A 23,349-nucleotide genomic window follows, 5' to 3' on the forward strand; every position below is an offset into this window, starting at 1 on the left:
AAAGTAAAATGATGAGAGGGAGTGAAGATGATAGGAAAAAGAGGAAAAAAAAGATGATCATGAAGATGAAGAGAGAGAGAGAGAGACCAAAAAAAGAGTGAGAATTGTGATGAAGATGAAGTAGACAGTTAAAAAGGTATCAGTAGGAGTTGAGACGAAGATGATGATGATAATGATGATTGGATGAACATTGAAGATGACAGACTTGGATCAAGTTAGGTGGAGTTGAATAAGTCTAGAGTCAATTGATTTTCACCATTTTTTCATGTTTTGTTGGAAACTTTTTTGGGTCTCACATAAAACAATCCTTAACCTGTTAGCCTTTTGTCTTGCCCACAAACCGAGACTCTAGAGTCGGGCTTAATCCAAGGCTGATGATGAATTTGAAATGTTGATTGAAATATACTGTTAATGGTTGTTGATTGTTATTACTTGAACAACCTTAATAACACTATTAGATTCACATAAACAGATTTCAAGATGAAATGGGAAAACCATTTGATTAAATGTTTTACTGTTTTGTTTTATTTTTTCAATCAATTTCTTTTCCATTTTGTTCTCAAGCTTTTCCAATTTGTCTTGCTTTCATTATTAGCCTAATCACAGTCAAGGTATAGATGATAATAATAACCTGTTATATCTTGTGTTCACCATTTCAATTGATAATCTATTGGATATAATAACAGGGTTGCTGGTTATTAACAAGATTAACCATAATAATCAATGAATGAACCAGTCAAATGTATTTCATTTTGCTCCTTTGGTTTGATATTTTTTTACACTTGACTGATGATAATAATAATTGGTGGTTCAGGCAAAGGTTCAATCTGATTACATTTAATAATAGCAGCAATCAAATGAAGACGAATCAACTAGATGATGAAAAGGCTTTTGCACCTTTGACTTGTTTGCCTTTTTTACTGTGTGTTTCTGTGTGTTCATCACTTGTAGACCTTTTCATCTCATTTACATGATGATCATGATGAAAGGTGAATCACAATTGGTTCAAAGTGTAGATTGGTGAAGATCAATTTTAATTTGCTTTTCTTCGCTCTTCTCTTTTAATAATGACGTACTTTTCTGTTTCTTCACGTAATGATTAATTTGCAATTCATTTTCAATCAGAACTGAGAAAGTGAGAGAAAAGGAGAAAAGCAAAAAAAAAAGATCAAATTTGATTAAATCTGTATTACCTTATATGAGTATATTATAAATCTTGAATCGTTTCAATCTTCATCTTGTTACCAGCTTTTCATCAACTGGGATCACATTCAATTTAAAGGAAAAGAGAGAAAAGTTTTGCATTTTTAATGACCATTTCTGTATCAGTTGTTTTCAAAGGCTATAAGATAATCAAATTGCATTTACACCAAGCCACATTAACATGGTTTATCTGTCAAGTTTAATGTTAAATCATTTGTAATGCATTTATTACATGCAAATTTCATCCAGTCTTGAGCCAATATTGGCAATCAATCGGAAATTGCAACGTTTTTATTGTGGCTAAAGATACATGCAAGATTGCAAGTGCATAAAGCCTCAAGTTTATAAAGCTTATGGTTAATAACAGGTTGTATTTAAAGGCTAACTTTCCAGGCTCAAAGTTGCTGTTGACTCACAATGCTTTCCAACTTGACTGCTTTGGCTGACTCATAGTTTCCAGTGTTTCATCTTTTGCGTTATTGTAACAAACCGATAAGATTACAGTTTGACTTTGATGAGTAAAGTTTGATTCAAATAAACATTTCCGACTCATTTGTCAACTTTGTGATTGCTTCAAGTTTCAGTTCTCTGTGGCTCTCGAGTTATCCTAAACAGGTAGAAAAATAACTTTTCAATTGAAGCCTTTGCTCTTTTCACACTTTTGTACTTCTGAGTCAAACTACCCAATTGATCCAAGTCTTGTGCCGAAAGCAAAGTAGAGAGAGCGTAAGGCCAGCGCATAAAGTTAATACGCAGAATTGTTTGCCTCTTTGCGTTTTTTGCGTTTAACGCAATAATTTTCAGTCAAGGAAAGGTATCAATGTCTGTTTATACAATACACTTCATAAATTATGTCTGTTTATTAAATTAATTAATAGCGCAGTGGTTAAAGAGTTGGTCAAGTCTGTTTGACAATTTAAAGGGTAAGAGGATTGAAACAAGGTGGGGAACTCTTTTTGTTACTAGAAATTGAAACGTGCGTGAAGCGCGCATAAATTTCATCAAACGCAAATCTGCCGTCAAATCTGGGAATAAAGTTTTACGCTCGTGTTGACAGCGTCTTTATTTGGATCAATTGGGTATTATCAAATGAAAATAAACAGACGAAAATGCAAAATGACTGCTGGCATTGAAAGCGACAAAAGAGATTATATTCCGAGCTTTATGATAAAACTGTGTATCATCAGGTTGCATTACCAACTCATCCTTATTCAGAGGTTAAAGAGACTCCAATTAAGGCTTTTCACAATCGCTTTTTAAAGAGACTTTTCTCAACAAAATTGTCCACCAATTTTAAAGGCACTTTTTCCACCACATTTCAATCACTTTTAATAAGATTAATCACCAGATTTTTCACAACCCAAATCAACTTTCGGATATGATCAATATGATACTGAGGAATGGTGGATATTAGATAAGTCTGGGGACAATACGGACAAGTTGGCTAGTTTAACTGAAATTTGCAATCGCCAAACTCAGAAGTTCATTCTGCTTTATCGGCTTATTTTGCATCATTATTGCAACGAGAAAATGATTGAGCTAAAAATAAGTTCAACTTTTGAAGTTCGCTTATATTGTCAACAACATTGATTTGTATTCCATGAACCATTATCTAGCAATTATAACAGCTTAAAATTTGACACTCATTTCTTGTAAATTCAACGTAATCTGGTAAGCCGGTTAAAGTTCATTTAACTTGATTCGAGCAGTGTTCCAAGTAAATAATCAGTGTCTAGACAATGTTTACCGTAATAAGAAGAAAATTTTTTCACGATCAACAAGCTTAATTACCGATAAGGGAAAGGGTTGGAAGAAAGGTAAACAATTTGTTCATCAAAACAATATTTCTCGAGACAATTAATCCAAATAGCTAGACTAAAGGTAAGTCAAATTTAATGGTAGAAGCAAATCATTTGTCAATTATAAACTTCAACTCGATTGTTTTGATACATTAAGATACATAGATATATCTTAATTGATGGTAACTTTAAATCAATTGAAGCAAATCAAGTAAATTGTTGCAGGATAAAAAAAGGTAAAGAAAGTGATGAACATTATTATTTTGACCTGAAAACCTGATTAAAATGCATTATCCGTTTTTACCAAGGAAAGGATTGTCACTAATGGAAATGACTCAATGAAAATTGTCAATCACTTAACTTGTGGTTCTGACGATTCAGTGTCAAATGGATATCATAACGGATCCAGTTTGGATGAACAACAAATGCGTAGTTACAAATTAGCAACTTAAGCATCAAAACAAGTAAAATGATTTAATCTGAAGTCAAGTCAAGTGAAATTCAAGTTGTTCATGGCAAAATGAAAAAAAGTAAAGACACTCAAGTTTGGTTAGAAGCAGCTAAAACACAGGAAACCACAACAAAACCAGAAAGCAACATTAGAGAAAGTCAATCCTGATTATCAATTGAAATCAATGGATTAAAAATTAACGAAAAAATCAACCAGAATAAAGTCAGGTGAATGAGTCTAAAAAACGAGTAAAGATCAAAGACACAAATGAAATGTAAACTCTAAATTGTGTACAATGTTGAGTTGATTCTTGACATTTAGATTGGCTCTTTAAAATAGACAGTCAACAGTTATACGATTAGATTACAACTGTCAACTAGATCAGGTAATGTGATCAACAGTACTTTGCATCTTGATCGTCATCATCTTCAATCAGATTGTATCAGATTGTTACTCACTATTACCATAATTAACATGCAAACACACAGATTGACAATTAGAGATTTTGCCTTTTCTCTGGTTTTCACCAAAAATCTTATCTCACAACTTGACCAAGATTGTGACAGTCAACACGGTAATCGGGAAATGCAAACAAAAAAGCTCAAGACTGTGAACCCAAAACACTGATCCATTAAAAGTATCACATTGAAAGCTGTGTGAATCGAGTCATTGTCGTTCTGTGCAAAAGTAAAATGTTTAAATGGAGAATCTGGAAAAAGGAAAAAAAATGTTCATTTACTTCAATGACATCATGATGTTCATTTGATGAACACAATCAAGGATAACTCATTGAATGGACCGTTACCTTGTTCAATGCTGGCCTTTACAGGATTCATCAACAAAACCAAGAGTAAGTTTGAAACATTTTCTGATTGCTAAATCATTATTTATTATTGTTGTTACCGATTCTGAGATCATCTTCATCATTACCATCATCAATATCATCAGCATTTTGACCCTGAAATTGTTCAAGTGTTCATTAACCAATAGTAATTTAATATTGTTATTAATACAAAATGACATTCTTTCTTCTTCTTCTTCATCATCTCTACTCTTTCGGCTTTTACTGCTCACTCTTAAGTGTAAGACTAAATTGTGATTAACGAGCTCCTTCATCATAATCTTGATTAAAACTTTTATTTACCATCAACAAGCTTCCCTAATCAACTTTCATTGTCTTCAACTATTGAAACATTGGCACATCAAACAATCGACAAAAAAAAACATTTTTTTCTGGTTTAACCTCACATTGCTTGACTTTGCCTGTTCACCAATTCAACCCTCGACGGTTCAACATTTGTGATTAAATTTGTGTCACTTTTGTCCGCTTTTCTCGGATATTTAATCAACTAACAGGTGAACTAAAAACACGTTAAGATCTGCCTCATGATTTATCATTCCTTGTTCATTGCTTTTCTTCTTCTTCTTCTATCATTTATTCAGCCAAGTTACCAAGGTAAGAAAATGGTTCAATTTCATAACTTGATCACCTCAACTCGATAAATATGAAAATTTCAACTCGAGTAAAGTTTGATTCGAAACTGTTTTTGTCCAAATTTTGCCTTCTCATTTTCAGGAAACTTTTGAAATGATCTTTAGCTTCATTGGGTTTAAGTGTCAAATTATACTCGAAATCATTTAAGAAGCTGATGATTTAATGAGCTTTTAATGATCGTTAGAAATGACTGAATGCAAATTCATTTAATTGATTATTTAATAGCCTTTTCATTTACTTGAGTAAACATTTTAATTTAAAATTCAAATCTATGGATTTGGACAAGTCGTAGCTGTTGAACAATTTAATTACATTTCTGCCTTTTTTTTCGTGACTTTAGCGTGTAACAAAGTGTACCAATATGAATGTCCAAAGAGCCGAGAGTGCATTGGTAAAGCTTGGATCTGTGATAATGAACCTGACTGTTCAGATGGTGAAGATGAGGAACCCTTTATGAACTGTAAAGAATTGAAATGTAACCCTCAAACTCAGTTTAAGTGTCAACATGGTCAGTGTATTCCATTGAATTGGCTTTGTGATGGATTCAAGGATTGTCCCATTTACAATGACGATGAAGATGAAACCATGTGTAGAAACATGCGACAACGTAAACGCAATACTCGATTCAATTAACTGTAACCAATCACAATGTAACCTCTCTATTAACCTCATCACTTTCACTCCATTTTAATCCATCCAATTTTACTGTAACAATTTAGTAATTGTTGCCAGTCAAACATTATCTTACAATGGAATCACAATCAATTTGCAAATGATCATTACCTGACTAGTTAACAGCGACTACGCGTTATTCAACCTTTTGCTTGACCAGTGAAGATAGACTACAATTGGCTGGTCCATTTGTGTGCAACTCAATCAATTGACTATATATAAACATGTTTGTTAATTAAGCTTTATTCTGTAGCAATTAACTTACAATAAAAACTTAATCCGACAAATGCTATCATCAATCAAAACAAATGTTTAATCCAATAAAAAAACCTTCAAAACAAAAAAAAACAAGAAACCAGATTTTAATGACTGCTTTTACTTCCATCTAGTGTTTATTGTTGAAACTAATTTGCTTTCAACTTTCGTTGACTTGAAATTATTAATCATTTATTCGTTGATCGATTTTCATATTTAACGGTTACTGATTCTGTTTCCATGATATCGAACTCACCTATTAAATTAGATGAATCTTTGAATGGAGATGAATTGCACGATTTTTTGAATTTCGATATTCATTTTGATAACCTGTGGGGGAAAAGTTTGATAATTTTATGTTTTTTCTTATACCTCGAAAGATAAATGTTGCATTTATCTGAAAATTCAACATTTCATAGTTGGATAGTGTAGCTTTGATATCTGAGAAATCCAGAATGAAAAAAACAAAAGTCACTTCACAATCATCGCTAAAACTCGGAGGAGAAATTTTTTTTTCAAGAAATTGATTTCGTGAATAACCCGATGAAATAACTTTGATCTATCTGAAAAAATACACTAATCGATGTATATCTTCAAGACCTTTCAGTTGAAGTATAATATAAAAAATTCGAATCAGCCGTTCAAAAGATATTCAATTTTGAATAGAATTTCAGCTTCAAAAAAGTTGACTTACAAAGTTGTTAGTCATTTTCTGTTTATGAGAGTTTAACATGTATCAAAAAGAAATTTTTTTCTCCGCGTTTGAGCGATGATTTTGAAGTGACCTTTGTTTTTTTCATTATGGATTTCTCAGAAATCAAAGCTAGACTAGCCAACTATGAAATGTTGAATTTTCAGAAAAATTCAACCATTGTATTACGAGATATAAGAAAAAAACCAAAAATTCTCAAACTTTTTCCCCATAGGTTATTCTTGACTGAATGTGATTATTCAGATTACTTGATGTAGATTCAGATGGTCCATGATGATCAATGCCCTGAAGATTATTATCTCTGAAGACAAAATTGAAAAAATAATGCTCAGACTGACCAAAAATTGAATAAAAAATTGTCATTCTTTGCCGTTGAATTTATCCATTTCATGGAAAGAGTTTGATTCTTTGCTAACATGAAAATTGGTCATTTTTGGATGTTACCTTTTACCTAAAAGTTAGCCTTTTCCCAATTTTTTTGACAAAAGTGTCAAATTTATTGATTGATTAAAAATGTGTGGGCATTTGAAGTGACGTGTTTTTGATTAATCTGTTGATTTATCTCGACAAGTTTACTTGAGTAAAAGTAATGAATTTGATGAAATTCATTGACAATGTTTCGAGTCTCAAAGAGTTTATGGCTCTATTCAACATTGGAAGCGATTTGAGTAGTCAAAGGATCATTATGCATGAACATTTATCGAAACAAATTGACTTCATTAAAAGTTGACTTAAAACGCTGAATAAGATGAAAATGTGGTTCGATGAATAAAAAGATGACTCGGCATGATTAAAGATATTTTGATGAGCTTCTCGAGTAAAATAAACATAAAAGTGAATCCAAAATCTCGAAGCTCCAAGGTTAATTGAATGAGGTGATACATTTCAGGGTAAAGTTTTTATTGACTCAACACTTAAGTCGCATAACCTGAACATTCTTAATCTGATTATTCGGATTCTTTAATCGATCAAGGGTAGGACAAAAACAGATGCATGTGGAAGTTGATGATGCAAGTTCACATTCAACTTGCAAGTGTAGCCATTGTCCACTTTGTGGCAGATGTAGACTTAATTGTGTGTATGATGTGCTTTATGCAGATTTGATGGGCTGTTCATCAGCTAGCAATTAACCTGGTAAACACAGGTGAAAGTTGAGATAAAAGATTATAATTAGAGCAATTTATGGTGAATCTCTTGATGACCTGAAATTGCAAGTGTCTCGACTGCTCGACCCTGGACTCTGGATGTCCAAGTATAATTATTAAGTCTAAAGATCAACTCTTTACTTTTAGACTTCAATATTTCGTCATTTTTTTCTCACACTTTTCATGTTTTTAAAGCTCCATATTGTATACAAGCTCCATTTATAAGTTACAGGTTAAGACGATGCAGGTCAACACAGATGTTGACTCATTGGTGACTCACTCAGGTGTGTGATTGAGGGTCTAGTCGTTTGACCAGGTTCAGGCTGGGTGTTACCAATAGTAATGATTTGTTGTTGGTGAGTGAAATGAGTCACCACGAAACAAGGTCAAAAGTTGACTCAACGGTTTGGCCAAAGTTCAAGCTGACTCACACAGGTTAACAAGTTATCATTTTGAGTCCCAATGCTAGAAACTCATCAATTTCAATATAAAAAAAAACGCACAATGACAATTACTTTTCATAAAGAGACAAGTTGATTTCAATAAACATTTTATTTCAAAGATTCCATTCTTTCACTGTAAATCTCAAAAAGACTGAGCATTAGTTTCCAGACTCTTAGATGTTGACTTAAAGTTGTCTGGCTCACTTGGCTAATTCATGAGTTGACTGGGTTAGTTGAAGTGAATCATCGTGAATAATTTTGCATTATTATTGTGACAAGATCAAAAGATATTGCTCTGTTGAATGATATTCATTTAATCAGATTCAACAGGGCATTTTCAGGTTAAATCGACCTTAATATTTCCTTCAAAGCAACACTAATCGTTCTAATGTGCAGCTTTGCTTAAATAATTTACTTTGTACTTTTTAGTGATTTCATCATTATGATTTTTCTCATATCGATATTTTTGATATTGAAAGATATCGATATATCGCACAATATTGGAAAATCTGAATCATATTATCTGATTATGTATTAAATTGACTATAACGATTCAAACTACAAGTCCGCTAGAGGGATGCATCATTTTTGCCTAAACAGATGATTTGAAGCAAGGTTAAAGCGTTAGACTAAAAGAGACCCTACTGTATGAAGACAATGAAAGAGCTTCCATTTTAATTTTAATTTCAATTGTTTCATCTCACCATTAAAGTCATCAGCAACCATCATGTCAGTTATAGAGATCCTAGCCTTTATATTTGTATTTGTATTGTCATGTGCTATATATGCAGGAGTACCTCAATGCTGCTGGCATCAATTTTTACAGCACTGGTGGCTAGGCAAAAGTAAAATTCAGGTAAATACATGTATTTAAATGCGAAATATCATGTTATTTTAATTCTGACTCATCAAATGATATTTTTTAGCGACTGCACAATGCATTCAAAAACAAGCACATAGACTCATTCAATAACGCTTTAATAAAAGGAAATTTACCTCCCGGTAAAAATCCAAAGAGCCTGACAAAGAAACAACAAGAAGATTTAGATGAGCAATTCGCCAAATATTATAAAAAAGATCCTAAAAAATTACCTGGTACTATCACGATTTTTTCAAGGAGACCATCTTTTGACGAATACAAGCATTTTTTCAGTAACTGCTGGTACACCGAAAATGATGTTACATTTTATGACTACAATCGAAAAGAGAGGAAAATTTTCAAGCGTAAACAAAGATTGTTTGTGGGTTTCGCACATCTTGAAGGGAAACCATTAGAAGTTCACGTGTTCGATCAAAATTGTTATTGGTGGCTCCTGTTTTTGTACACGAAATTCACGTTTTTCCTAAATTTTATATGGTCCTGTATCAATATGTTATATTCCCTATCTATACGCATTTTAAGTAGATGCCGAAGTTAGCCGATGCAGTCAGTCAGTCAGTCGATAAAATTTCGACCAAGTCTAAGTCGATACACTCGACTATCGACTAAGTTGACTCAATAGCATGAGATCAAAAAACAATGTATTCAGTTTCTGAAAGGCTGGGCAAAATCATAAATTCGTTGAAATTTCTGTATTCTTCTCAAAATAAAAACTGAAAACAGTGAGAATGAGTGTACTTGGTTGACTGATAGTCAGTCAGTCGTTCAACAGTCAAAGTCGACTAGGTCGACTTACACTCAGTCGGTCACTCTAAATTCATTATTCAGCCAATCAATGCATCGACCAACTTCTGTGTCTAATTTTAAGAGCTCGTCAATAGAGTTTGAGCTTGAAGGGAATAAGCATCAATATTTAGTCTATCGATTGATTCGGTCATCACATAAATAATCATCTAATAAAGTTTTATTTCAAAAAAAAGAATGAAAAATTTCTTCTTGTCTTCAATAGTATCAACAGATTAGTTTTTATTTTAACAGCACTCAACAAAACTTGAGCTATCGATACATTGCCCAATCGGAAACCCAAATCAGCTTATCTGATTATATATTGAAAAGATGACTTATTAATTGACTGGAATGTTTAATGTAACTCAGAGTTGCATAGTCACATACAGGTGGCTAGCCTTAATTCAGTCAGATTTTCAGTTGAAATATCATGAGTAGTTCATATTAATAGTTATGAAAACAATGAAAGAGCTTCCATTTTAATTTCAATTTCCATTGTTTCATCTCACCATTAAAGTCATCAGCAACCACCATAATAAGGTAGTGCAACTAGAAATTGACACATAAATTTAATTGTTAATTACTGAATAACCAGTTGAGATTTTGATCCAATTTTTTTTATTTAAACTAAACAATAACTGACAATACACCATCGACACTTGCTTTTTGGATACTTTTGCGGTCATTTCTACAAAGTCTCTCGAAGTAGTTGAGGTCAAATTCTTTAAGTTTTGATATTATTCTTAATTTCAGTTGATGATAACTTTTTGCTGACCAACCATCTTGATAAACTTTTTGTTTTAGATGAGCCCAAAACCTTTCTACTGGACGTAATTGAGGAATATTCGGTGGATTTTCCTCTCTTTTTATGTATTTGAGGCCAAGTTCGTCTAAGGTATTGATAGTTGTTTGAGCGTAGTGACATGAGGCACCGTCTGGCCAAAAGATATAACGTCCTTTAGGGTAATTTTTTGTAATGAAAGGATGCAAACGTTGTCTAATACAATTTTTCGAATAAATATCAGCATTTATGGCACAATTTGCTGGGACAAAAAACGGTTCTGAATGACCTTTTTTCGATAGCGCTATCCAAACGCATAACTTCTTGCCAAATTTTTCCCTGGTCTTGAATACCAAATTTTCTTTTCCTTTTCCTCTTTCAGTTGCATAATAACCTTTATTTGACCCAATGTGACAGTTATTGAACGGAAAATAGGACTCATCATCATAAATCAAATGCTTTTTGCCGCTCCCTTTTAACTCTCCATTTACTAAGGAATTCAATCTCTCTTGTTGACGTTGTTGTTGTTCAGGCGTGGATTTGGGCGCTTCGATCTTCTTGTAATGTTTTAGGTCATTGTTTTTCAGTATATTAGATATATGTTGACGACTCACATTAAATTTTGAGGCCACTTTAGACGGTTTTTCACCTTTGTTTTCCACCGATTCCAGTATCCGACGGGTTTTAATTGCGTCTAATTTATATGGCCTCCGACCTGAACCTTGAGCTCTTTCTATTGATGAATTTGACTTTAAACGATTCCAAGTACGATTTACTGTTGATCTGGAAACTTTTAAATACTTAATATGGTTGTACAGTTGATTAGCATTAGAAAAATTGCCACTAAAATATAAATCACTGATAACTTTTCTACGTTCATGTTCACTTAGTGACGCCATGATTAAAAGTGGATCAATATAATGGGTTAAAAAATACCTAAAATTAACCGTCAGACATTATGTCTGTTTTGTTTAAAATTTGGTGCCATTATGTCTAGTCGTTTTGTCGCCATTCAATTTTGAAATTATGTGTCAATTTCTAGTTGCACTACCTTAGTTATGGAGATCGGAACCATTATAGCTGTAATATCTGTAATATATTTAGTGTTGCATTATGCAAAAATACCTCAATGCTATTGGCATCAAATTAAACAACTCTGGTCGCCAGACGATATTCAGGTAAAACATTTAAATATAAAATATCATGTTACTCAAATTTTGACTCATCAAATGATATTTTTTTAGTGGTTGAACGAGAAATTCCAAAACAAGCACATAAACTCATTCGGTTTTATAAGGAATTTACCTCTTAATGGCTCAGATTCAGTGACACTGACAAACAGACAAGCAAGAAATTTAAATTCGAATTTGGAAGCTTATTATACAATAAGATTACCTGGTACTATCACAATTTTTTCAAGCAGACCATCTTTTGACGAATACAAGCATTTTTTCAGTAACTGCTATTATACCGAAAATGATGTTACATTTTATGACTACAAGCCAAAAGAGAGGACCATTGCCAAGCGCAAACAAAGATTGTTTGTGGGTTTTTCACATCTTGAAGGGGAACCATTGGAAGTCCACGTGTTCGATCAAAATTGTTATTGGTGGCTTTTAACTTTTTACACAGGATTCGTGTCTTTTTTGTTCATGTTGCTCAATTTTACATGGTTCTGCATTCAATCGTTACCTGTGATATGTTCCCTATCTATTAGCTTTTTAAGTTTTAGCTATAAATTAATTAGTCTGCCATTCAATGCAGGTAGATACTTATTTCGGTTTCTAATTTCAAGAGCTGGTTAATAGAGTTGAAGGGAAAAATATCGATATTTGGTATATCGAATCAATCGATATATCACATAATCATTTTATAATAAAAGTTTTATTTCAACAAAAAGAATGAAAGATTTGTTTTATGCCCAATAGCATCAACAGATTAGTTTTTATTTTAACAGCACTCAACAAAACTTGAGCAATGAGTTTTATCAAGACACTCTTATGAAAAGTGGAAAATTTATGCTCAATAACTCAAAGCTCAAGTCACATCAAGTTATTATGCATTATTAATGTTGAAGACTAGACGAGACCGGAACAAAGATTTCTTTGATTTGAACAACACTCGCTGTGATGAGCTCGACGGCTATTTATCACTACTCAGACAATTCAGAGCGCAATGAGAAACTTAACGAAAAAGTTTAATCTTACGTGGTTTACGCAATGATTGTCTACTGGTAAAAGTGTTCACTGAACATCATGCAATTTTAAGAGTTTCATGTAGACAACCTCTGCATGTAATTAAATGTCCTAATGTGAGAACAAGAGTTGAAACATGTTTATCTCATTATTAACTACAGACCAGTAGATCGAGAGTTAATGAGAAAAATATTTTCGTCTTCGTTAATTTCATGGTTGTTCATTTCCAAACGGTTAATCACAACTGGTTAATTAGTAATTAAGCAACGAGACAATCAAGCTCAACAAAACACTGAAAATAATGTTGTCTTTATAATGATGATTACAAGGAGGGAAAGGAAAATGTTAAATTGCTTCAACTAATAATTATTTTCATTGTGTTGATATTAATCTAATTTTTGATCACCTTTGATTGCTTCAATGTTATCAAATTGATTGGAACAAATATGAACCAGAAATGAGCTTCAATCGACTAATCTAATCTCAATCTCATTCCATGAATTGTTATTTAGATCCGCAATGGATTGATCATTTTATTGATAATCAATTGTTTAATAGACAATTGGAAGAGCAAACGATGAACACTTTCAACATTAGCATTTTACAGTTTTTTGCTTTCGAACTTTTGGAAAATCTCTTTTCAGCTCATCATGTTTAACAATTTTTTGCTCATTTGTTCACTTTGTTTAGTTTTTGTTTCAGTACATTGTGAACCAGATTCTGCTGATTGTCCTGATGCCAAGTCGATTGAACCATGCCATTGTGATCGTGAGGGAATCTCCTGCTTCAACTCATTGGATGAACAAAAGTTGAGTCAAGTGTTTAAAGTACCAAATGGATACAATGCTTACCGGTCTGTTTGGATTACTCAAAACTCTATCTATAATTTAACTCGAAACATCTTTAATGGTTTACGAATTCAATCCTTTTTCATCGAAGAAAATGAAATTGAAACAGTTGAAGAAGGCGCTTTCACTGGTTCATATGAGATTGTTAAACAAATTAGCCTCCACCGAAACAAGATCAAGTCTTTTCCCTTTAATGGTAAGAGTTATTTAAAAATTTACAGCACAAATGAAGCGAACTAGTCGATCTCTGAAAAAAGAAAGTTAACTCGATCGATGAATATATCGACTGACTTCGATGACTTTTGAAAATATCAAATAGAAAGTAAAGAAGAAAAAGAAAATTTGAGTTTTGGCTGCAAAATACGAGTTTAAAGTGAAAATCGCAATTTCAGTCAGATTCGAGTTTCTTAGCTCCAGTTTTGTGACCTGATTTAGTCTGATTATTATTCAATTATGTCAACATATTTCGTCATTTCTAGTGTGAAAAAAACTGAATTTGCATGAATGAATAGTCTGAAACACGCCTGTTCAACAGCAGTTCCTCAACTAACTCTGACATTTGCTAATGGAAATAATCTTTAACATGATTTCAGAATAGTTATCACAAGGTTTGAAATCAGACCTGCATGGTGAATAGAAACAATCCACGTCTTTTAGCCTTATAATCATATGATATACCTTTTTCAAACGGGATTCGTATCTCAAAAGATGTAGTAAATGATTAATTATTGCGATTAGACTGACTACCAGAAGGCTTTTAATCATCCATACTTCTCGATTTCTTCTTAGGACATGAGAAAAAAGTTGAAGGCACGCGTACGAGCAGGGTAAACGCTTGAGTGCAGTTCCGATGAAAGCTGAAGCTTACTGCAAAAGTATTGGGAATTGAACAAATTTTAGCTTCAAAATAAAAAGATCACTCGAAAATCATAATTTAGTTTCATAGCTTATTTACTGAAATATTAACTAGACCTGATTTATATGCTGTCGGTATGAGATATTCACGATTAAGTTCATGAGAAACTTCATTTATTACTCTATCTTTACAATGGCAACTGATTATGAAACTTGAACTGAAGAAAATTCTATCTAAATTAACGTTTCAAAGTAAGTTAGCAATTTGTGTTTGTACTCGAAACCCTGATAAATACAGTCAAATCGTCGTAATTCAAGTGAATTTTCCCAACACTCTTGCACTAATCTTTATTTCCATTGAAAGACCCATCTGAAAGATAAAAAATGTAGCAAGTTTTTTCAAATGCAATCTTTATTTCTAGGAATACAGGGTTGACACAGTTCAAATGAAAGGATTTTGAAACAAAGGTATGGGCTAATTTTCGATTTTTTCTATAAGATTTTTTGATTTAAAGAAAATTTAATTAAAGGTCTTTCATTTGGTATGTATATCGTGGTTGTGGGACTTATAGCAACCGCGCAATTCGATTTTCAGAAAAAGTCCATAAAATTTTTTTTTTAAAATGAGCGTTTCCTATGGGAAAATTAACATGGAAAAATCAAAAATTTCAATCTCCCATAGACGCGCCATGTTAAAGCTTAAAAATTTTTTTTGTTGGACTTTTTCTGAAAATCGAATTGCGCGGTAGCTATAAGTCCCACAACCACGATATGCATACCAAATGAAAATTAATTAATTAAATTTTCATAAAATCGAAAAATTTAATTAAAAAAAAATCAAAACCTGGCCCATGACTTCCTTTCAAAAACCTTTCATTTGAACTGTGTCAACCCTGTAGATTGGTATAAAACATGTTGTAGCACCTGAGTTTTTCAATTTTATCCAATAGTCAAATCAACATTAAACTACTGGCACAAATTTCAAACAATCGAAGCAAGAAATCCTCCCTTCGATTTTAAATTAAAAAGTGAATAAGTTTAGTTCATGAAAATTTGAGTTAAATCTGTAAAGCTGGCAATACGTCAACTTGATTAATAGCTTGAATACTGTAAAAACATGTAGATTTGGCGGAACATGCTTATATCAATCGATTCCTCGCATAAGTTGCCAGTGATTTGCCAATGGTTACTTTTCGCACAGTCGACTCTAAATGATTCTAGAAAAACATTCAGAACATGCTTGTAACAGGAAGAGATAAAGATGAGCGAACATTTTTCTTCAATAGATGGCAGTCGAATAAAATGATTGTCAAATGAGCAGCCAAACTATTCTTTTACTTGCGACTGTTCCTGTCTATCGAACTCTAAAGAAAATCGAATATCGCACTATTCTCTATTTTTTAATTCAATTAATTGATCAAAATTTCTCTTTTCATTCCCTGTTTCAATATGAATGCAGAATTGGGTTTAATGGAACAGCTTGAAAGTTTGACTCTGTCACACAACAAGCTGACGATCATTCCAGCCAACAGCTTTTCTTTGGCCACCAAATTGACTCAAATTGATTTATCAAACAATGAAATTGAAACTCTTGAGCCAGGAGCATTTTTCGGAATGAGAAACTTGCAGCTAATTTTACTGGGAAACAACAAATTAACCCAATTACCAGCTCTTTCATTTGGTTCAAACTTGTTATTCACGGTAAGAAAAATTTCCAATCCTTTTTAAATTCGAACCAATTTTGGCCAACTGAGAGACGAAACAAAATCCCAAACTGATCCGTTAATTACACACTTGTTTCCATTACAAATGGACAATTTATCAACAATTGAACTTTGATATGTTTAGTTGCAGTTCTGGGAAAGACATTTGAAGATAACAAATCATCATCACAAACCTGATCAAAGTTATTATTTTCATTATCTTTCCCTTCAATTTGCTACAACTTTAACCTTCATTCCATTGATAATTATATTAGATTGATGATGATGATGACAAAAATGCTTCTTCTTCCTGTCATCAGATTCTGTCCTGAGCTAACCTTGAGCATGAAAACAGAAGAGATAAAAAAAAGAGAAGAAACTCTTTGTTTTTACCTTCACTTTTTTTCGAATTATCACCACCAGAATCTACTTTTTTTCCCCAACAATTCATCACGATAATCTTCCCTCATCACTGAGCCAAGTAACATGATAACAAGCTGGAAACAAGTTCAACTATCAACCTTCAACCTTGACAACGATAATTGTTTATCAGTGAGCAAAAAAAGTCTACCAATAAAGCAAAGTAAAACAAGAAGAAGAAGCAAAAAAGAGCCAAAAAATTGAACCCATTTATTAACAGACGATATTAAAATGCTGATAACAGAGTAAACTTGAAGATTATTCATTCTTTAGTCGTAATCATTTTCACTCCCAGTGATACTATTATTACATTACGATGTCAACAAGCTTAAAAGATTACGAAAAGAGAGCAAAAAATTGTCAAAAAAAACTTATTTCCATCATTATTAGTATTTACTATGATTGTTATTACCATTGTGATGATGGCTTGAGGCAAATTTATTTCTTCCTTGGATTATTACAATGAGTTGATCAGTCACAGGTTACATCTTGCAACCTACGTAAGTCCACTTTTATAGCTTTAATATTAAACACCGGAACCGAGAGTATTTGCAGGTTTGGGAAAAAAGTGTTTTTTTGTGTTCTGTTAATGACGGTTCTTGATTTAGTTGGTAAACGTTGTGGGATCAACTTTGGGAAAATGATTATTGAACCATTATTTTGATACTTTTTTTTCATTCTTTTCTGTTTAATAACATTTTATCAGATTAACTGGGCCGTTATTTGATTTGGATTTGCTTGTTGATTGTTTCATCCCATTACAAATGTTTAATCAAATGTTTTTTTTGTTTCTCTTCGTTTCTCTTCATTCACTATTACAGCTTGATGTCTCCAATAATGTTATCAATTCCATTGATCGTTCAACATTTTTAAATGCAGTTCCAGCAATAATTGAACTTTCATATAATCAATTGACTTTTCTGGATCCAAACATCTTCGAGAATCTTGTTAGATCTTATAATACCAAGATTGGCATTGGAGGTAAGCTGTGTTCAATATTCATTATGACTGACATTATAATCTTCGAAATTGAAATTTTCGAGGTTTTCGAAAATCTAATATTCTACTCAAGACCAAATTGACCATTTTGGTGAATCAAGAAGCTTCTTTGATAAGTTGATTGGCAATCAAACCTATCATTTTGTTTTCAATTTCAGTATAAAGCTTTTCTTATCTGCACATTCAGTTCTCAATGATTTCTCAGAGTTTCCAATACTTCAGTGAAATATCATTGAATTATATCTTACATTTAGGTTAGATTATCTTCAGATTATTCAACAGAAAAAGTTGTAAAATCCTTTTTTGAGATAAATGATAGACATTGTCAAAAGAAACTGTTGACTAACAACTTTTAGAAAATTCCTGTACTTCGAGTCTGTACTCAATAAAGACGCAAAGTCGGGAAATTGGAAGGTTTCGGTAATTGGAAGTTTTTGAAGAATTTTTTTAAGTCAAAATAAATTTTCTGAATCTTTTATCTAAATTTCTAATGATGTCTAGTTAGTAACACGCAATGGGGTAAAGTTTCTTCAAAACAATCGAGACCTTCACTGATTGAAAGATAGTCGGGAGTATTTTTGAAATTCAGCCATAATTATATTCAAATAAGAATCAAGTTGTTTCATTGCGCACAGAAATGCCAACAACTCGAGACAGCATAAGTTTCCTTGATGTATCTTTGAATAATTAGTGAAGGGTGAATAACATGAGTAGATCGTAAGTGTATTTGAAGCCATTTCTTACAATCTTTTCATACAATTTCTGGAATTCCCTGAAGATGTAACTCTTTAAGATATTTCTAGATGACATTACTTTTTATTCAATAAATAAGTGAAAGGTCAACTTTCAAGGTAATTGTAAATGTCACTTGAACTTGAAGGAAGGGATTCAAATCGAGTTACTTATCAATTGTTTTCGAAATGCATTTCTTTGTATCTCTCTGATTCACTACAGACAGGAAGGCTAGGAAATGGTTTGATTGGTATTCCTGAATCCATAAATTGACCGCAAGAAACGCAAAATTTTGTGGCTCATTATCTTAGGAGCTTTGCGATAACTTCTTTAGTTACTACATTTCAAAACTTACATTGATTGTATGATTTAGACTCAGTTACCAGTTATCAATTCAGACTCATTGAGTTTAATAAAATTATCTTGACTTCAAAATCGCATAACATCCTTGTAAGTTATGCTAGAGCAGGCAATTAAGAAACCAGTTAATAAGGAATGAAGTAAACATTATCTGATCCAGAAAACATACAAGTGTAAATAAAGTGTACTTACAAGTCACTTGCCAGTGTCTGGAATGAACCCTAGATTATTAAAAATTAATATAATAGACCCAGACCAGGCGTTCCTCAGACTTTTTTTACTGTTGCCCTTCATGAAATTTTATCATAGAGATATATTATTAATAATGAACTATTATTAGGTCTGAAGATTTCTTGGACACCAAAGGTACATGCAAAGAATAAGTGAATGTTTGTGAAAAATTACCTTGTATCAAAAGTTATACTAAAATGTGAATAAAGGGTTTCTGTTCTCGAGTTTTGTTTTTTCTGGATTTTTATTTTAATGATGTTGATGCCAATTAGAATCAAAATTTTCCAAAATTTATCCACGCGTTGGACGTTTTGGTCAAAAAATCATTTTGAATTCTTTTACAATATATTGTATAAATATTTCAATAAGCTAAAGGGAAAGAATATTATCAATATGGAATAATGGGAAATAAATCAATAACTTTTGAGGTTGACTAAATTTCATTGAATTTTTGTCATTATATTTATCTCTGACTTATGCATTGAAAAATCTCATCAGTTTTAAAAGATAAAGAGCTAAAGGATAGGGAAAACTGTCCCTTCATTTCAATATTTTTCATTACTTGAATGCTCAATTTAATAATACAGAATGTTTTAATCAGGTTTGAAGGTTTAATTTTAGTTTTTTTTCGGTTAAAAAGCATTTCATTCTGCATTTTGGCTTTATTATCATGGGATAAAGTCCTGCTTGCATTCTGAAATGATTTTCTTTGAAGGTCAATTCTATTGAAACTCCATTTTGCACGCGTACTATTCAAGTCTGGACAACTTTTATGAACGAAATCTGATTTTTGGTGTTGTAAAGTCTAGTTATTCAGAAGTTGGATTGAATTTCAATTTCAGAAAATTTTAATACCATTATTTGGTTATTTGTTATTTAATATTAATATGATCTATTAACAACTCGATTTCCTTACGTAAAATATTCAACAAAAAACTCAATGAATCAGCTGGCATTTCAGGTTGAATTCGATCTATTAACGAAGATTGAAAATCACGAAATTAGCACGGTGTATAACAAAATGTTATCTACACATCTACACAATATATAAAGTCAATGTATCAAATTTTTGTGTCAAGATTGGGGCAAACTGAGCGGCTTCTAAGAAAAAAATTACACAGCTTAGAAGTCCAAATTCAACTACATACACGAGAAATAGCAAGCCTCACCTCAGAATTCAGATCTCTGAGAAATAAATGAAAATAGAAGCTGGGAGAAAAATGTAGAATTCGTATTCAATAACATTGAGTGAGGGACAAAAATTTTTTTGTTATTCAGGTTGATGGCTCATTGTTGGACCAGGATTTTATGTAAAACTATGTTTTTGAATAAAAAGTAAAGAGTTACTGGGTAATCTGATGCCCTGAAAAATCTGTAACCTGATGAACTTTCAGGGTTATAAGAACTAAATCATTCTCAAACATTTCTATGATTCTCTGAAAATTTTTGATAAAATCACTACCAAAGTTCAAAATTAGATTTCATTTTATTCAGGTGTATAACCAGGTTTTATTTATTTTTTAGTTTTTTCCTGACGATGGTTTTCTTCATTAAGAAATCGGGTCTTTTAAATGTGGATTGAATTTAGCAAACGCGGTTAAAAGAAACTTGCGATCAGCCATGATCGCACCAGTTTCTTGTAGTGATTAGTGGCTCTAAATAATGTTTTTGAGTTCGTTGCCTGATTCAGTAATTGCATTGTTTTACTTTTACAAAATATCGATAATATTGATGATATCAATGATATCGACCTGATTTTTTGGGATGACAGATCAAAATAAATTACCTCATCAGATCTCTTAGCACCTAAATCACAAAATAAATGCTCATCTTTTTGCACATCTCGAAATGTAGACGATATTTCGAAAAATGGCTTTGAGACTAATCAGATTTTCTATCTTCATCTAGCATCAACATTTTGAAAAATCTAATTGTCAAGCAATTTCGACCTTCATACTACGATGAAAATATTTTTTTGCCACTTCACCCAAAGAACTTTTTGTCTTTTCAAGTCTTTTCACTCAAAAATTTATCCAACCAAACTTATTTTGTTTCTAGTTCAAGATCAACTCTAAATCCATGAAATCTTCGAGACAATTTCAAAGCAAAACCAGTGAACAACCAGATCAGAGTTGAGATGAAATTTCACTCGACCATTTAATTTTCAATAAAAAGTTTCAATTGACTTTTATCTAAATTGATCAAACTAGTCTAGACTTTTATCGGAACAAAATGAAAGAAGAAAATAGTTTTACCAAAATGAATGGTTTCAACCAGATAAATGGCTTATTATTTTCTGTTGAAATTAAGATTTTATAACAGGTCAGTAATTGATCAGTTATGATTATACTTTTACCTCTGAATTTCATCTCATGTTACATTTATCAGGATAAATTAATCATTACCAAGCTTCTCTCTTCAACTGCCAACTTTAATTCATAGATGAACATGATATTATCTTGAGATATTATCTAATCATGAGAGATTTGACACACTTTACCGATGAATAATCTGAAGCTGATGGAAATCTGATCAGAGAAATAAAAGTGATTATAAAAAGCAATTTAAAATCGAAGCAAATTTGTAACAATTTTCAACTTTACCAACCTTAAAGTGGTAACTTTATTTTGAGAGTGAAAAAAGTTGAGCAAAAAGATTGAGCCATTTCAAGTTTTATGATATTTTCAAAGCTTTCAAAAAGATTGCCAAAAATGGTTTAAAATAAAAAATGATATTTTCCTCTCTTTTATTATCGACCAAATTGGTTCCATTGATGGATCCAAATTGGACAAATTAACTACAATTTTGTTAATATCTTTTCCACTTTTCCAAACACTAAATCAAATCTACAATCAAATTATCTGATTCCTTTATCAAACAGGTAATCCATTGACCTGTCGAGGTTGCACCAAATACAAATGGCTTCTATCGACTTCAGAGGAGTTCATCGTCGACTTTCAATGCGCAAATGGACGAACCCTGAGTGACCTCAATCTACTCAACATTGGATGCATCTTTTAATGTCCAAATTAAAGTCAATCAAAACCATTTCTATTGAGATTAATGTGTAACAAGAAAAAGTCGATTAAATATTTATTCAAAAAACAAAGTTCGAAGTAAATCATTTCCTTGATTCTGTCCTAAACAAGACGACTCGTCTCATGATTCAATTTCAACTCTTTCAGTGTAAATTAAATTATCTTTAAACATCGACCTTTCATACTTTTTATTGTAACCTTTATTAGAATCAACTTTATTCACTTTCTGGTTTTTCATCTAATAATGGTATTCAGTTGAATTGAGTTTAGAGTCTGGGAAGTGAACATTAAAATTCACTCTGCTAGCCCATGAATAATCTGGCAAATTATCAACCTTTTAATAGAACTTTTGTAAACAATTTGACTTTGGAATCAACATTGATTCACATTGAACCATTTTCATATTTCCATTTATCGCTTTCATTATCATTAGTTTTATTGTAGTTTGAATCGTTAATCATTCAGCTTTCATTTTCATTGTAAAACTTCATGTCCACCATTGGACAGGTAAACAATTTGACTATCGTGATGAAAGCCCAAAAGTAATTAAATTAATTGACTTTTTCATCTAATGAATGATTAAAGAATGAACATTTTTGCCAGGTTGAAAAATAATCAACTCGTTCCATTGTCTTTATAACCATTATGAGAATGAATTAAATTGTGTCTTCTTTTTAAATATAGTCTCAATTTTGGCCCAAATATCAAGTTGCAAATTAAAGGAGGATGTCAAAAGTTGCCTGTTTTCAGATCACTTTTTTAATAATTTTTTCTTGTGTATTTTTTAATGCTGATTCTAAAAATATAAATCATTTACCGTTCTTGAGATATACACGAAAAAAACAAAGAAAATTGAGGATACAGAAACGATAAAGATGAGTTAGAAAAAGTCAGAAATTCACAATTATTTCTTGTTGATATGGTTAAAAAGTGATGCTAACATCATATTTGATATTACTATTGTTGACAAAATCTATGAAACAATTCAAACATAGTGAAAACTCCCAAATTGTTATTAGGACATATTATTGTCAATGATCCAGAAGGGTGCACCGAATGAAACTTTTATGGTATACATAATAGCCGATGCTGATTACATATATGAAATAATATTGGATCTAAAACCCCGCAAAACTAGAGATTTTTCAAAAAAACAGTATAAAACGAATTCTGTCCTTTTTTAGTCCATGACGCAGGAGGGTGCACCGAATGAAACTTTTATGATAACCATTATAGCCAATGCTGATTACATATATGAAATAATATTGGATCTGAAACCCCGCAAAACTAGAGATTTTTCAAAAAAACAGTATAAAACGAATTCTGTCCTTTTTTAGTCCATGACG

The 23,349-nt window shown here is 31.9% G+C and overlaps 3 protein-coding genes across 5 annotated transcripts; 2 read left to right on the top strand and 1 right to left on the bottom strand.

The window, feature by feature from the left end:
- Positions 1–3,845: 3,845 nt before the first annotated feature.
- LOC107363005 (uncharacterized) lies at positions 3,846–10,044 on the top strand. 3 transcript variants are annotated; one of them, XR_016198978.1, is made up of 5 exons: positions 3,846–4,303; positions 4,535–4,909; positions 5,289–9,031; positions 9,102–9,807; positions 9,842–10,044. XR_016198978.1 is itself a non-coding variant. In XM_015938861.3 (2 exons), exons 1-2 carry the CDS (start codon positions 4,840–4,842, stop codon positions 5,579–5,581), a joined length of 363 nt encoding a protein of 120 aa, XP_015794347.1. In that variant the 5' UTR covers positions 4,636–4,839; the 3' UTR covers positions 5,582–5,907. The 3 variants fall into 3 exon arrangements, 1 of the variants encoding a protein (XP_015794347.1); XR_016198977.1 differs by lacking the exon at positions 3,846–4,303 and having other exon boundaries at positions 4,636–4,909; positions 9,102–10,044; XM_015938861.3 differs by lacking the exons at positions 3,846–4,303; positions 9,102–9,807; positions 9,842–10,044 and having other exon boundaries at positions 4,636–4,909; positions 5,289–5,907.
- A 424-nt stretch (positions 10,045–10,468) lies between these two features.
- On the bottom strand, positions 10,469–11,521 carry LOC149094087 (uncharacterized). The gene has a single exon (XM_089267415.1). The coding sequence runs from the start codon at positions 11,519–11,521 to the stop codon at positions 10,469–10,471; it is 1,053 nt and encodes a 350-aa protein (XP_089123541.1).
- Positions 11,522–13,411: 1,890 nt separating this feature from the next.
- Positions 13,412–22,074, top strand: LOC107370881 (uncharacterized). The gene is made up of 4 exons (XM_015938843.3): positions 13,412–13,861; positions 15,980–16,221; positions 17,465–17,624; positions 21,847–22,074. The coding sequence occupies exons 1-4, from the start codon at positions 13,468–13,470 to the stop codon at positions 21,984–21,986; spliced, it is 936 nt and encodes a 311-aa protein (XP_015794329.2). The 5' UTR covers positions 13,412–13,467; the 3' UTR covers positions 21,987–22,074.
- The last annotated feature ends 1,275 nt before the right edge of the window (positions 22,075–23,349 follow it).

Source organism: Tetranychus urticae, chromosome 2, assembly GCF_039701765.1.
Source record: "Tetranychus urticae isolate SD_2017Ah chromosome 2, NJAU_TeUrti_SD_1.0, whole genome shotgun sequence".
NCBI classification, from domain to species: Eukaryota; Metazoa; Arthropoda; class Arachnida; order Trombidiformes; family Tetranychidae; genus Tetranychus; species Tetranychus urticae.

Bases quoted from the DNA above. Each gene is read 5' to 3' on its own strand.
- LOC107370881 (XM_015938843.3), top strand. From the start codon at position 13,468: ATGTTTAACAATTTTTTGCTCATTTGTTCACTTTGTTTAGTTTTTGTT. The intron at 13,862-15,979 runs GTAAGAGTTATT...ATATGAATGCAG, and splicing joins CAAGTCTTTTCCCTTTAATG to AATTGGGTTTAATGGAACAG. The intron at 17,625-21,846 runs GTAAGCTGTGTT...TTTATCAAACAG, and splicing joins TACCAAGATTGGCATTGGAG to GTAATCCATTGACCTGTCGA.
- LOC149094087 (XM_089267415.1), bottom strand. From the start codon at position 11,521: ATGGCGTCACTAAGTGAACATGAACGTAGAAAAGTTATCAGTGATTTA.
- LOC107363005 (XM_015938861.3), top strand. From the start codon at position 4,840: ATGATTTATCATTCCTTGTTCATTGCTTTTCTTCTTCTTCTTCTATCA. The intron at 4,910-5,288 runs GTAAGAAAATGG...TCGTGACTTTAG, and splicing joins TATTCAGCCAAGTTACCAAG to CGTGTAACAAAGTGTACCAA.